A 16069-nucleotide genomic window follows, 5' to 3' on the forward strand; every position below is an offset into this window, starting at 1 on the left:
CCTTCAGGGGGGGGGAGAGTCAGCACCTTCAGGGGAGAGGGGGGGGGGAGAGCACCTACATTTATATAGCACCTTTAAGGTAGTAAAACTTCCCATGGTGCTTCACAGGAGTGATAAACCAAATTTGACAGCAAGCCACAGAAGGAGATATTAGGACAGGTGACCAAAAGCTTGGTCACAGAGGAAGGTTTTGGGAGCGTCTTAAAGAAGGAGAGAGAGGCAGAGAGGTTTAGGGAGGGAGTTCCAGAGGTTAGGGCCCAGGCAGCTGAATAATCAAGGTGCTCAAGAGGCCAGAATTAGAGGAGCGCAGATACCTCGGGGGGTTGTGGGGCTGGAGGAGATTACAGAGATAGGGAGGGGCGAGGCCATGGAGGGATTTGAAAACACGGATGAGAATTTTCAAATCGATCCATTGCTTAACTGGGAGCCAATGTAGGTCAGCGAGCACAGGGGTGATGAGTGAGCAGGGCTTGGTGTAAGTTAGGGCACAGGCTGCCGAGTTTTGGATCACCTCTACTTTAGAAACATAGAAAATAGGTGCAGGAGTAGGCCTTCGAGCCTGCACCACCATTCAATAAGATCATGGCTGATCATTCACCTCAGTACCCCTTTCCTGCTTTCTCTCCATACCCCTTGATCCCTTTAGCCCTAAGGGCCATATCTAACTCCCTCTTGAATATATCCAATGAACTGGCATCAACAACTCTCTGCGGCAGGGAATTCCACAGGTTAACAATTCAGAGGAGTGAAGAAGTTTCTCCTCATCTCAGTCCTAAATGGCTTACTCCTTATCCTGAGACTGTGTCCCCTGGTTCTGGACGTCCCCAACATCGTGAACATTCTTCCCGCATCTAACCTGTCCTGTCCCGTCAGAATCTTATACGTTTCTATGAGATCCCCTCTCACTCTTCTAAACTCTTATTGAATGGTGGTGCAGGCTCGAAGGAGACCAAAACTGAACACAATATTCCAGGTGAGGCCTCACCAAGGCCCTGTACAACTGCAGTAAGACCTCCCTGCTCCTATACTCAAATCCCCTAGCTATGAAGGCCAACATATCATTTGCCTTCTTCACCGCCTGCTGTACCTGCATGTCCACTTTCAGTGACTGATGAACCATGACACCCAAGTCTCATTGCATCTCCCCTTTTCCTAATCTGCCGCCATCCAGATAATATTCTGCCTTCATGTTTTTGGCCCCAAAATGAATAACCTCACATTTATCCACATTATACTGCATCTGTCATGCATTTGCCCACTCACCTAACCTGTCCAAGTCACCCTGCAGCCTCTTAGCATCCTCCTCACAGCTCACACCGCCACCCAGTTTAGTGTCATCCGCAAACTTGGAGATATTACACTCAATTTCTTCATCTAAATTATTAATGTATATTGTAAAGAGCTGGGGTTATAGCACTGAGCCCTGCGGCAACCCACTAGTCACTGCCTGCCATTCTGAAAAGGACCCGTTTATCCCGACTCTCTGCTTCCTGTCTGCCAACCAGTTCTCTATCCACGTCAGTACATTACCCCCAATACCATGCGCTTTGATTTTGCACACCAGTCTCTTGTGCGGGACCTTGACAAAAGCCTTTTGAAAGTCCAAATACACCACATCCACTGGTTCTCCCTTGTACACTCTGCTAGTTACATCCTCAAAAAATTCCAGAAGATTCGTCAAGCATGATTTCCCTTTCATAAATCCATGCTGTCTTGGACCGATCCTGTCACTGCTTTCCAAATGCGCTGCTATTTCATCCTTAATGATTGATTCCAACATTTTCCCCACTACTGATGTCAGGCTAACCGGTCTATAATTACCCGTTTTCTCTCTCCCTCCTTTTTTAAAAAGTGAGGTTACATTAGCTACCCTCCAGTCCATCGGAACTGATCCAGAATCGATAGAGTGTTGAAAAATGACCACCAATGCATCCCCTATTTCTAGGGCCACTTCTTTAAAGTACTCTGGGATGCAGACTATCAGGCCCCGGGGATTTATTGGCCTTCAATCCCATCAATTTCGCAAACACAATTTCCCGCCTAACAAGGATATCCTTCAGTTCCTCCTTCTCACCAGACCAACAGTCCCCTAGTACATGCGGAAGGTTATTTGTGTCTTCCTTCGTGAAGACAGAACCGAAGTATTGGTTCAGTTGGTCTGCCATTTATTTGTTCCCCATTATAAATTCACCTGAATCCGACTGCAAGGGACCTACATTTGTCTTCACTAATCTTTTTCTCTTCACATATTTGGAGAAGCCTTTGCAGTCAGTTTTTATGTTCCCTGCAAGCTTCCTCTCGTACTCTATTTTCCCCCTCTTAATTAAACCCTTAGTCCTCCTCTGTTGAATTCTAAATTTCTCCCAGTCCTCAGGTTTGCTGCTTTTTCTGGCCAATTTATATGCCTCTTCCTTGGATTTAACACTATCCTTAATTTCCCTTGTTAGCCATGGTTGAAACATAGAAACATAGAAAATAGGTGCAGGAGTAGGCCATTCAGCCCTTCGAGCCTGCACCGCCATTCAATGAGTTCATGGCTGAACATGCAACTTCAGTACCCCATTCCTGCTTTCTCACCATACCCTTTGATCCCCCTTGTAGTAAGGACTACATCTAACTCATTTTTGAATATATTTAGTGAATTCCACAGGTTCACCACTCTCTGGGTGAAGAAGTTTCTCCTCATCTCGGTCCTAAATGGCTTACCCCTTATCCTTAGACTGTGACCCCTGGTTCTGGACTTCCCCAACATTGGGAACATTCTTCCTGCATCTAACTTGTCTAAACCCATTAGAATTTTAAACATTTCTATGAGATCCCCTCTCATTCTTCTGAACTCCAGTGAATACAAGCCCAGTTGATCCAGTCTTTCTTGATATGTCAGTCCCGCCATCTCGGGAATCAGTCTGGTACCTTCCCCGTTTTATTTTTACTCCAGACAGGGATGTACAATTGCTGAAGTTCATCCATGTAATCTTTAAATGTTTGCCATTGCCTATCCACCGTCAACCCTTTAATTATTCTTTGCCAGTCTAATCTAGCCACTTCACGCCTCATGCCGTCGAAGTTACCTTTCCTTAAGTTCAGGACCCTAGTTTCTGAATTAACTTTGTCACTCTCCATCTTAATAAAGAATTTTACCATATTATGGTCACTCTTCCCCAAGGGGCCTCGCACAACAAGATTGCTAATTAGTCCCTTCTCATTACACATCACCCAGTTTAGGATGGCCAGCTCTCTGGTTGGTTCCGCGACATATTGGTCTAGAAAACCATCCCTAATACACTCCAGGAAATCCTCCTCCACTGCATTGCTACCAGTTAGGTTAGCCCAATCAATATGTAGATTAAAGTCGCCCATGATTACTGCTGTACCTTTATTGCACACATCCCTTATTTCTTGTTTGATGCTGTCCCCAACCTCACTACTACTATTTGGTGGCCTGTACACAACTCCCACTAGCACACAACTCCCACTAGCGTAGGGTAGAATGTGGGAGGCCAGCCAGGAGTGCATTGGAATAGTCAAGTCTAGAGGTAATAAAGGCATTGATGAGGGCTTCAGCAGCAGATGAGCTGAGGCAGGGGGCGGAAACGGGTGATGTTATGGAGGTGTAAATAGGTGGTCTTAGTTATGCTGTGGATATGTGCTTCAAAGCTCATTTCAGGGTCAAATATGACACCAAGGTTCCCTCAGCCAGATGCTAGGGAGAGTGATGGAGTTGGTGGTGTGCACTGCAGACAATGGCTTCGGTCTTCCCAATATTTATTTGGAGGCCATTTCTGCTCATCCTGAACTGGATGTGGGACAAGCAGTCTGACAATTTAGAGAGCGAGGAGGGGTTGAGAGAAGTGGGGGTGAGGTAGAGCTGGGTGTTATCAGTGTACATGTGGAAAGTGACGCTGTGTTTTCGATGATGTCACCAAGGGGCAACATGTAGATGGGAAATAGGAGGGGCCAAGGATAGATCCTGGGGGGACACCAGAGGTAACGATGCGGGGGGGGAGGAGAAACCGTTGCAGGAGATTCTCTGACTACGATGAGATGGATAAGAATGGAACCAGGCGAGTGCAGTCCCACCCAGCTGGACCATGGTGGAGAGGTGTTGGAGGAGGATAGAGTGGTCAACTGTGTCAATGGCTGCAGACAGGTCGAGAAGGACGAGGAGGGGTAGTTTACCTTTGTCACAGTCACACAGGATGTCATTTGTGACTTTGATGAGAGCCTTTTTGGTAATGTGGCAGGGACGGAAACCGGATTGAAAGGATTGAAAAATGGAATTCCGGGAAAGGTGAGCACAGATTTGGGATGCAATAACATGTTCAAGGACTTTGGAGAGGAAAGGGAGGTTGGAGATGGTGCGGTAGTTTGCAAGCACAAAAATAAACCCTAGTGTTTGTTTTGCTTTTTCTATGGCTTTGCTAACCCGTGTCGCAACCTTTAGTGATTTGTGTATCTGTGCTCTGAGATCCCTTTGTTCCCCTACCCCACCAAGGCTTACACCCTCCAAGTAATAAGTGAGCTCCCTATTCTCCCTACCAAAATGTAATAACTCACATTTATCTGTGTTGAATTTCATTTGCCAATTATCTGCCCATTCTGCAAATTTATTAATGTCCTTCTGTAATTTGTTGCAGTCCTCCTCAGAATTGGCTATCCCCCCTTAAGGAAGAGGGAGAGAGTCAGCACCTTCAGGGGAGGGGGGAGTCAACACCTTCAGGGGAGGGGGGAGAGTCAGCACCTTCAGGGGAGGGGGGAGAGTCAGGACCCTCAGGGGAGGGGGGAGAGTCAGCACCTTCAGGGGAGGGGGGAGAGTCAGCACCTTCAGGGGAGGGGGGAGAGTCAGGACCTTCAGAGGAGGGGGGAGAGTCAGGACCCTCAGGGGAGGGGGGAGAGTCAGCACCTTCAGGGGAGGGGGGAGAGTCAGCACCTTCAGGGGAGGGGGGAGAGTCAGCACCTTCAGGGGAGGGGGGAGAGAGTCAGCACCTTCAGGGGAGGGGGGAGAGAGTCAGCACCTTCAGGGGAGGGGGGAGAGAGTCAGCACCTTCATGGGAGGGGGGAGAGTGTCAGCACCTTCAGGGGAGGGGGGGAGAGAGTCAGCACCTTCAGGGGAGGGGGGAGAGAGTCAGCACCTTCAGGGGAGGAGGAAGAGTCAGCACCTTCAGGGGAGGGGGGAGAGAGTCAGCACCTTCAGGGGAGGGGGGAGAGTCAGCACCTTCAGGGGAGGGGGGGAGAGTCAGAACCTTCAGGGGAGGGGGGAGAGTGTCAGCACCTTCAGGGGAGGGGGGAGAGAGTCAGCACCTTCAGGGGAGGGGGGAGAGTCAGCACCTTCAGGGGAGGGGGGAGAGTCAGCACCTTCAGGGGAGGAGGAAGAGTCAGCACCTTCAGGGGAGGGGGGAGAGTCAGCACCTTCAGGGGAGGGGGGAGAGTGTCAGCACCTTCAGGGGAGGGGGGAGAGAGTCAGCACCTTCAGGGGAGGGGGGAGAGTGTCAGCACCTTCAGGGGAGGGGGGAGAGAGTCAGCACCTTCAGGGGAGGGGGGAGAGAGTCAGCACCTTCAGGGGAGGGGGGAGAGTCAGCACCTTCAGGGGAGGGGGGGGGGTAAGAGTCAGCACCTTCAGGGGAGGGGGGAGAGAGTCAGCACCTTCAGGGGAGGGGGGGGGGGGGGGAAGAGTCAGCACCTTCAGGGGAGGGGGGAGAGTTAGCACCTTCAGGGGAGGGGAGAGAGTCAGCACCTTCAGGGGAGGGGGGAGAGAGTTAGCACCTTCAGGGGAGGGGGGAGAGAGGCAGCACCTTCAGGGGAGGGGGGAGAGAGTCAGCACCTTCAGGGGAGGGGGCTTTTCCAGATGTGAGTGCCCAGTGTAGGAGCAGCTGTGGGAGATGGTGTGAACTGATACACCAGCCCAGCTCTGTTTTTATATTCTTTATAAGCAGTCCATTTTCCACGAATGTTTAAAACTTCAGGGAGATTATTATCAGCTGTGGCTGAAGGTATCCGTCTCACCTCTGAGTCAGAAGATTTTTGGTACAATGCCTACACCAGAGACCAGAGCACGAAAATCCTGGCTGACACTCCCATGTAGTACTGAGGGAGCTCTGCACTGTCAGAGGGTCAGTACTGAGAGAGCGCCGCACTGTCGGAGGGGCGATATTGAGGGAGTGCCGCACTGTCGGAGGGGCGATATTGAGGGAGTGCCGCACTGTCGGAGGGGCAGTACTGAGAGAGCGCCGCACTGTCGGAGGGGCAGTACTGAGGGAGTGCCGCACTGTCGGAGGGGCAGTACTGAGAGAGCGCCGCACTGTCAGAGGGGTAGTACAGAGGGAGCGCTGCACTGTTGGAGGGGCAGTACTGAGCGAGCGCCGCACTGTCGGAGGGACAGTACTGAGGGAGCGCCGCACTGCCAGAGGGGCAGTATTGAGGGAGCGCCGCACTGTCGGAGGGGCAGTACTGAGGGAGTGCCGCACTGTCGGAGGGGCAGTACTGTGGGAGCGCCGCACTGTCGGAGGGGCAGTACTGAGGGAGTGCCGCACTGTCGGAGGGGCAGTACTGAGGGAGTGCCGCACTGTCGGAGGGGCAGTACTGTGAGAGTGCCGCACTGTCGGAGGGGCAGTACTGAGGGAGTGCCGCACTGTCGGAGGGGCAGTACTGAGGGAGGGCCGCACTGTCGGAGGGGCGGTGCTGAGGGAGCGCCGCACTGTCGGAGGGGCAGTACTGAGGGAGCGCCGCACTATCGGAGGGGCAGTGCTGAGGGAGTGCCGCACTGTCGGAGGGGCAGTACTGAGGGAGTGCCGCACTGTCGGAGGGGCAGTACTGAGGGAGTGCCGCACTGTCGGAGGGGCAGTACTGAAGGGGGCGATACTGAGGGAGTGCTGTCTTTTGAATGAGACCTTAACCCGAAGCCAGTCTGTTTTCTCAGATGGATGTACAAAATGCCATGATATTATTTTGAAGATGAGCTGGGTAGTTCTGCCCAGCGTCTTGGGGCCAATATTTATCCCTCAACCAACTTCACTAAAACTGATTATCTGGAAATGATCACATTGCTGTTTGTGGGAGCTTGGTGTGTGCAACTCAGCTGCCATGTTTCCTACATTACAACAGTGACTACACTTGAAAATAACTTAATTTGCTGTGAGATGTCCTGGGGTCCTGAATGGCACGATATTAATGCAAATCTTTATTTGAGCTCAGTGCAGATGTGCAGCCAGCAGTACAACTGAGTTACGGGCTGTTCTCTGATCTGTCCCAACTCTTTAAAGGCATGATTTGAAAGCACTGTTTTAGATAAACACTATTATGTTCCCTGAACCAAGTGTAAGCTTTAGTTGACCCAAGAACCATGCTGTGGGCGGATTCCAAGGCACTGACTGGCCAGTGACTCTCCTTGTGTGCACAGAACACGGTACAGAGAGCGTTAAACCACTTCATCGCCAACTATTTTCGCTCTGTCCGCATAAGCTAATGTTCCTTTAAAGTTGTCCCAATTATTAAATGCTTCACAGTAAGATCAACCCTGAAATCTTTCCAGTTTTATGAATGCTCCATTTAATTTGCCTGGCGCCGCTTGTTGTTAGATGTCTGCTGGTCTTTTCAATAAGCAGCTCACTACCACCTGCTCCAGTGCAATTGGGGATGGGCAATAAATGCTGGCCCACATCCCACTGATCCGTTTGTGGGTGTCAGAGTTTGGAAGCCCCTTGTGAGGATGTACCACCCGTTCCCACAGATAGATTTCTTCTACTTTTCCAAAGCCTCTGACAGTATTATTGGTCTGAGGAAGGTCAGAAGTGAAGAGACAGCACAGAAACCCAAAGAATACAGACTCCAGTTAACAGGAACACCCACACGGCATTCAAACTATGTATTACACAGAGCACCGAGGACTAACAGCACCATAGAGTAGCAGCACCAGCAATAACACTATTATTTACAGTAATATTCAGGGTGTTTATAATAACAATGAGTGTGTGACTATAATAACCAATAACTGACGCGGTAAACACCCAAACACACACTCCTCTGCGGCCTCTGGCTCACTTTCTTGGCTCCTTTGGGGCGGGCTGAGTTGAGAGATTAAACACCTTCAGTGGAGATTAGCGAGAGTCGGCAATCAATCGTGTCTCTATTTACAATCCCTCACCTATCTGTGTTTACTGTCGGTAGATTTTGGGCAAAAGTTTCTCGAATGGGTCAAGCGGCACTGAGATGAGTCTGTTTCTGATGTTGGCTGAGAGATAGATTTTGTCCGGGACACCTGTGAAGAACTCCCCTGCTCAGATTCATATAGCGCTCCCTCAGTAGTACCCCTCCGACAGTGCAGCACTCCCTCAGTACTGCCCCTCCGACAGTGCGGCGCTCCCTCAGTACTGCCCCTCCGACAGTGCGGCGCTCCCTCAGTACTGCCCCTCCGACAGTGCGGCACTCCCTCAGTACTGCCCCTCCGACAGTGCGGCACTCCCTCAGTACTACCCCTCCGACAGTGCGGCACTCCCTCAGTACTGCCCCTCCGACAGTGCGGCGCTCCCTCAGTAGTACCCCTCCGACAGTGCGGCCCTCCCTCAGTACTGCCCCTCCAACAATGCAGCCCTCCCTCAGTACTGCCCCTCCAACAATGCGGCCCTCCCTCAGTACTGCACTGAGCGCCAGTCTGGATTTTGTGCTCATGTCTCTGGAGTGCGACTTGGACCCACGACCTTCTGACGCAGAGGCGAGAGGGATATTAACTGAGACACAGTTGACACAATTATGTTGCGCCCCATCTGAAAAAACCATCTCTTTGACTTGAAGTCAGTTTTTCTATCCCCAATATTTTCAATTGTAATGGGTCTAAAATTGCGGTCGGAGGTTTCCTTCATACGAACGCCTCTGACCTGAAAAAAATCTACAAATCTACCTGTTGGTCCCGGAGAAATGTAGGACCGCGATTCGCTGCACAGCGCACAGGGTCCTGTTTTCGAGGTCGGTAAGTCCAAGCTGGAATCATGTGGGCCTGGACAACCAATCACGATGCAGTATTCTCATTGATAATAATGGGAACTCAGTTTGTGCGAGATCCCATTACTAGCAAAAATACCTAAACACAATATAATGGGGTAGAAATTCTGACATCCCTGGTCTGTACGAAGTTTCTACGGACCCGGGAAGGCATCAGAAAAGCTGGGTTTCAGTGCGCAATGCGCATGTGCGGAAAACCAGCTTTTCTGATCTGTCAAGCTGGAGCTCGAAAGCAAAGACATTTGTATGGGCAAGATTGCAGGATTCACGCATATCTTGCCCGGCAAATGTCCTCAGAAATCTTGCGCCTGAAAAAGCAGGCCCATAGCCGACTGTTACAGACGTAAGAGTTTAAAAACCTATAAAAAACACGATTAAAAGAAAAATTTTAAAAACATATGTTAAAACCCTGCCCACTCAGGGAATGTTATTTTAAACCCTAACCCTTTTAAAAAATCATACATTTTTTTCTTTAAAAAACATGTATAACAACTTTAATTTCTATTAGTGTATTGTGTGAGGTGTTTTTTAAATGTTTTATGTAGTGTTTGTGCGCTTCATAACTTACCAAACTCCTATTACAATGAATGAGAAAATACTTACCTGTGATTGGGTGTCCAGGCCCATGTGACTCCTGCGCATGTCCCTACGAGCATGCGCTTCGTGTCGCAGGAAGAGACGGCCTGCGGATCGGGATCTCGAGCGGGAGCAGCAACTTCAGGTAAGTGCGCATTTGATGTCTATTATTTAGTGCTTTGCCCGCGGGAAGTCTGCGAGAGGAATTTCTGCCCCAATAAATAAAAACACCTCACATATTTAAAAATAATTGAAATGAAAGTTAATTAATTGTTTTAGGAAAAAAATATATTTTTTGGATTTTTTTTTAAACTGCGTTTTAATAGTTTAAAATAAACTTACCTTAATGGACAGGGTTTTTAACATACAAATGTGTTTTTAAATTCTTATGCTGGTAAAAGTAGGCTATGCGCTTGCTCTCACCAGGCATAAGAGTTGGAAGGACATTCGCTGGGCAAGAGTTGGGCAAATAGCCCGATCTCGCCGCACGGATGTCCTTCCTGCGAGGATGCAGAGGATCTGTCAGATCTTGACAGGTCAGAAAAGCCAGTTTTTGGCGCATACGTAATGCGCCCCGAAAACTGGCTTTTGCGAGGTCTCGCCAGGTCCGTGCGCACTCTGTATGGATCCGGCAAGGCCAGAATTTGAACCCCAATGTCTCCGATTCCATTCAGGTGACATTTGCCTTTCCATTGAGGCTGCAGCGCCCCCATGTGGGGGGATCGCAGGTTGGCCAGTGCCTGACAGACAAAAATCAGATTCATGTGATTGGTTCACAACAACCCATGTATACAGCACCTTTAATGTAGTAAAACGTCGCAAGGCGCTTCACAGGAGCATATCAAACAAAATTTGGCACCAAGCCGTATAAGGAGATATTAGGACAGGTGATTAAAAGCTTGGTTAAAGAGTAAAGTTTCAAGGAGCGTCTTAGAGGAGGATTGAGAAGTAGAGAGGCGGAGGGGTTTGTGGAGGGAATTCCAGAGCTTGGGACCCAGGCAGCTGAAGGCACGGCCACCGATGGTGGAGCGATTAAAATCGGAAATGCTCAAGAGGGCAGAATTAGAGGAGTGCAGAGATCTCGGAGGGTTGTGAGGCTGGAGGAGGTTACACAAATAGGGAGGGGTGAGGCCATAGAGGGATTTGAACACAAGGATGAGAATTTTAAAATTCAGACGTTGCTTAACCAGGAGCCAATGTAGGTCAGTGAGCACAGGGGTGATTGGTGAGCGGGACTTGGTGCGAGTTAGGACACAGGCAGCCAAGTTTTGGATGAGCTCAGGTTTACAGAGGGTGGAGGATGGGAGGCCAGTCAGGAGTGTGTTGGAATAGTCAAGTCTAGAGGTAACACAGGCCTGGACGAGGGTTTCAGCAGCAGATGAGCTGAGGCAAGGGCGGAGTCATTTTTGGTGATGGAGAGAATATGTGGCCAAATCTGAGCCCAAGGTTGTGAACAGTCTGGTTCAGCCTCACACAGGTGTTGGGGCAAGGGATTGAGTCGGTGGCTAGGGAATGGAGGTTGTGGTGGGGTCTGAAGACAATTGCTTCAGTCTTCCCAATATTTAGTTGGAAGAAATTTCTGTCCCTCCAATACTAGATGTGGGATAAGCAGTCTGACAATTTAGAGACCGTGGAGGGGTCGAGAGAAGTGGTGGTGAGGTAGAGCTGGGTGTGAGGACAAAGGTATGAGGGCAGAGTTGGCTAAAGTGGACTGGGAAAATAGATTAAAGTGTAGGACGGTTGATGAACAGTGGTGTACATTTAAGGAGATATTTCACAACTCAAGCAAAATATATTCCAGTGAGGAGAAAAGGGTGTGAGAGAAAAGATAGCCATCCGTGGCTAACTAAAGAAATAAAGGGCGGTATCCAATTAAAAACAAGGGCATACAAAGTGGCCAAAACTAGTGGGAGGACAGAAGATTGGGAAGCTTTTAAAAGCCAGCAAAGAATGTCTAAAAAATGATTAAGAAAGGGAAGCTAGACTATGAAAGTAAACTAGCACAAAATATAAAAACAGATAGCAAGAGTTTCTACAGGTATATAAAAAGAAAAAGAATGGCTAAAGTAAATGTTGGTCCCTTAGAGGACGAGACTGGGGAATTAGTAATGGGGAACATGGAGATGGCAGAAACTCTGAACAAATATTTTGTATCAGTCTTTATGGTAGAGGACACTAACAATATTCCGACAGTGGAGTCGCAGTTGTGTGAGGCGGACTGGTTGGGCTGGGTGCTCTTTGCCTTTCCGTCATTGTTCATAGGTTTATATGTAACCTTCACGGCTGCTGACCAAGGGCCGTGTGGCTCTTTGTCGGCCGGCGTGGACACGATGGGCCGAAATGGCCTCCTTCTGTGCTGTAAATTTCTATGTTTCTAAGTGGATAGTCAAGGGGATATGGGGGGGAGGAACTTAACACAATCACAATCACGAAGGAGGTGGTACTCAGTAAGATAATGAGACTAAAGGTGGATAAAGCCCCTGGACCTGATGGCTTGCATCCTAGGATCATAAGAGAAATAGTGGCAGGGATAGTGGATGCATTGGTTGTAATTTACCAAATTCCCTGGAATCTGGGGAGGTCCCAGCAGATTGGAAAACTGCCACTGTAACACCCCTATTTAAAAAAGGAGGCAGGCAAAAAACATGAAACTATAGAGCAGTTAGCCTAACATCTGTGGTTGGGAAAATGTTGCAGTCCATTATTAAAGAAGCAGTAGCAGGACATTTGGAAAAGCAAAATTCAGTCAGACAGAGTCAGCATGGATTTATGAAGGGGAAGTCATGTTTGACAAATTTGCTCGAATTCTTTGAGTATGTAACGAACAGGGTGGATAAAGGGGGAACCAGTGGATGTGGTGTATTTGGACTTCCAGAAGGCATTTGACAAGGTGCCACATAAAAGGATACTGCACAAGATAAAAGTTCACGGGGTTGGGGGTAATATATTAGCATGGATAGAGGATTGGCGAACTAACAGAAAACAGAGAGTTGGGATAAATGGAGGCAGCGGGAGATCGAGCAGCGTCGATGAGGCAGCGTGGGGAGGCCTATAAAAAGGCCCAGCGTGGTGAGTCAGAGAGGCGGCTGGTGCAGTGCAGCAGGGAGAAGGCAAAAAAGTAGAAAGAAATCGAAAGGTGATGTCACAGCCAAGGGGGTAAGTGATTGGTGAGTAGTTTTTCTTTTTCTTTCCTATATCAGTAAGTAACATTTAGCATTGTTGTTGCCAATTTAAGTTTATCTAAGGGTTAAGTCATGGCAGGAGAGCTCGGTCACGTGTTATACTCCTCCTGTACTATGTGGGAAGTCAGGGACGCTTCCGGTGTCCCTAACAACTACGTGTGCGGGAAGTGTGTCCACCTGCAGCTCCTGACGGACCGCATTGCGGAATTGGAGCTGAGGGTGGATTCACTCTGGAGCATCCACGATGCTGAGAATGACGTGAGTAGCACGTGTAGTGAGTTGGTCTTACCGCAGGAGAAGGGTCCACAGCCAGATAGGGAATGGAAGACCAGCAGGAAGAGCAGTGCAAGGAAGGTAGTGCAGGAGTCCCCTGCGGTCATCCCCCTGAAAAACAGATACACCGTTTTGAGTAATGTTGAGGGGGATGACTCATCAGGGGAGGGCAGCAGCAGCCAAGTTCATGGCACCGTGGGTGGCTCTGCTGCACAAGAGGGCAGGAAAAAAATTGGGAGAGCTATAGTGGTAGGGGATTCGATTGTAAGAGGAATAAATAGACGTTTCAGCGGCCGCAACCGAGACTCCAGGATGGTATGTTGCCTCCCTGGTGCAAGGGTCAAGATGTCTTGGAGCGGGTGCAGGACATTCTGAAAAGGGAGGGTGAACAGCCAGTTGTCGTGGTGCACATTGGTACCAACGATATAGGTAAAAAACGGGATGAGGTCCTACGAGACGAATTTAGGGAGCTGGGAGCTAAATTAAAAAGTAGGACCTCAAAAGTAGAAATCTCAGGATTGCTACCAGTGCCACGAGCTAGTCAGAGTAGGAATCGCAGGATAGTTCAGATGAATACGTGGCTTGAGTAGTGGTGCAGAAGGGAGGGATTCAAATTCCTGGGGCATTGGAACCGGTTCTGGGGGAGGTGGGACCAGTACAAACCGGACGGTCTGCACCTGGGCAGGACCGGAACCAATGTCCTAGGGGGAGTGTTTGCTAGTGCTGTTGGGGAGGAGTTAAACTACTGTGGCAGGGGGATGGGAATCTATGCAGGGAGCCAGAGGGAAGTAGAATGGGGGCAGAAGCAAAAGATAGAAAGAAGAAAAGTAAAAGTGGAGGGCAGAGAAACCTAAGGCAAAAAGCAAAAAGGGCCACATTACACCAAAATTCTAAAGGAGCAAAGTGTGTTAGAATGACAAGCCTGAAGGTTCTGTGCCTCAATGCGAGGAATATTCGAATTAACTGTGCAGATAGCAGTTAACGGGTATGATGTAATTGGCATCATGGAGACATGGCTCCAGGGTGACCAAGGCTGGGAACTCAACAACCAGGGGTATTCAACATTTCGGAAGGATAGGCAGAAAGGAAAAGGAGGCGGGGTGGCGTTGCTGGTTAAAGAGGAAATTAATGCAATAGTAAGGAGGGACATTAGCTTGGATGATGTGGAATCGGTATGGCTGGAGCTACGGAATACCAAAGGGCAGAAAACGCTAGTAGGAGTTGTGTACAGACCACCAAACAGTAGTAGTGAGGTTGGGGACAGCAACAAACAAGAAATTAGGGATGTGTGCAATAACAGCAGTTATCATGGGCGACTTTAATCTACATATTGATTGGGCTAACCAAACTGGTAGCAATGCGGTGGAGGAGGATTTCCTGGAGTGTATAAGGGATGGTTTTCCAGACCAATATGTTGAGGAACCAACTAGAGAGCTGGCCATCCTAGACTGGGTGATGTGTAATGAGAAGGGACTAATTAGCAATCTTGTTGTGCGAGGCCCCTTGGGGAAGAGTGACCATAATATGGTAGAATTCCTTATTAAGATGGAGAGTGACACAGTTAATTCAGAAACTAGGGTCCTGAACTTAAGGAAAGGTAACTTCGATTGTTCGAGGCGTGAATTGACTAGAATAGACTGGCAAATGATACTTAAAGGATTGACGGTGGATAGGGAATGGCAAACATTTAAAGATCACATGGATGAACTTCAACATTTGTACATCCCTGTCTGGAGTAAAAATAAAATGGGGAAGATGGCTCAACCGTGGCTAACAAGGGAAATTAAGGATAGTGTTAAATCCAAAGAAGAGGCATATAAATTGGCCAGAAAAAGCAACAAACCTGAGGACTGGGAGAAATTTAGAATTCAACAGAGGAAGACTAAGGGTTTAATTAAGAGGGGGAAATAGAGTATGAGAGGAAGCTTGCAGAGAACATAAAAACTGACTGCAAAAGCTTCTATAGATATGTGAAGAGAAAAAGATTAGTGAAGACAAACATAGGTCCCTTGTAGTCCGATTCAGGTGAATTTATAATGGGGAACAAAGAAATGGCAGACCAATTGAACAAATACTTTGGCTCTGTCTTCACGAAGGAAGACACAAATAACCTTCCGGATGTACTCGGGGACCGAGGGTCTAGTGAGAAGGAGGAACTGAAGGATATCCTTATTAGGCGGGAACTTGTGTTAGGGAAATTGACGGGATTAAAGGCCGATAAATCCCCAGGGCCTGATAGTCTGCATCCCAGAGTACTTAAGGAAGTGGCCCTCGAAATAGTGAATGCATTCATGATCATTTTCCAACAGTCTATCGATTCTGGAAAAGTTCCTATGGACTGGAGGGTAGCTAATGTAACACCACTTTTTAAAAAGGGAGGGAGAGAGAAAACAGGTAATTATAGACTGGTTAGCCTGACATCAGAAGTGGGGAAAATGTTGGAATCAATTATTAAGGATGAAATAGCAGTGCATTTGGAAAGCAGTGACAGGATCGGTCCAAGTCAGCATGGAGTTTTGAAGAGGAAATCATGCTTGACAAATCTTCCAGAATTTTTTGAGGATGTAACTAGTAGAGTGGACAAGGGAGAACCAGTGGATGTGGTGTATTTGGACTTTGAAAAAGGCTTTGACAAGTTCCCACACAAGAGATTGGTGTGCAAAATCAAAGCACATGGTATTGGGGGTAATGTCCTGACATGGATAGAGAACTGGTTGGCAGAGAGTTGGGATAAACGTGTCCTTTTCAGAATGGCAGGCAGTGACTAGTGGGGTGTCGCAGGGCTCAGTGCTGGGACCCCCAGCTCTTTACAATATACATTAATGATTTAGATGAAGGAATTGAGTGCAATATCTCCCAAGTTTGCAGATGACACTAAACTGGGTGGTGGTGTGAGCTGTGAGGGGGATGCTAAGAGGCTGCAGGGTGACTTGGACAGGTTAGGTGAGTGGGCAAATGCATGGCAGATGCAGTATAATGTGGATAAATGTCAGATTATCCACTTTAGGGGCAAAAACGCGAGGACAGAATATTATCTGAATGGC

General features: G+C 48.4%; 1 protein-coding gene across 1 annotated transcript in view; it reads left to right on the forward strand.

Annotated features, from left to right (window-relative positions):
• Nucleotides 1-9634: 9634 nt before the first annotated feature.
• LOC139242092 (ankyrin repeat and fibronectin type-III domain-containing protein 1-like) overlaps nt 9635-16069 on the forward strand; it is a gene marked incomplete at its 3' end in the record, with an annotated part of 52421 nt that continues 45986 nt past the window's right edge. Inside the window, exon 1 of the mRNA XM_070870238.1 lies at nt 9635-9715. Coding sequence (XP_070726339.1) covers nt 9635-9715 — 81 coding nt within the window. The remainder of the gene's footprint in view (nt 9716-16069) is intronic.

This window comes from Pristiophorus japonicus, unplaced genomic scaffold, assembly GCF_044704955.1.
Source record: "Pristiophorus japonicus isolate sPriJap1 unplaced genomic scaffold, sPriJap1.hap1 HAP1_SCAFFOLD_1216, whole genome shotgun sequence".
NCBI classification, from domain to species: Eukaryota; Metazoa; Chordata; class Chondrichthyes; family Pristiophoridae; genus Pristiophorus; species Pristiophorus japonicus.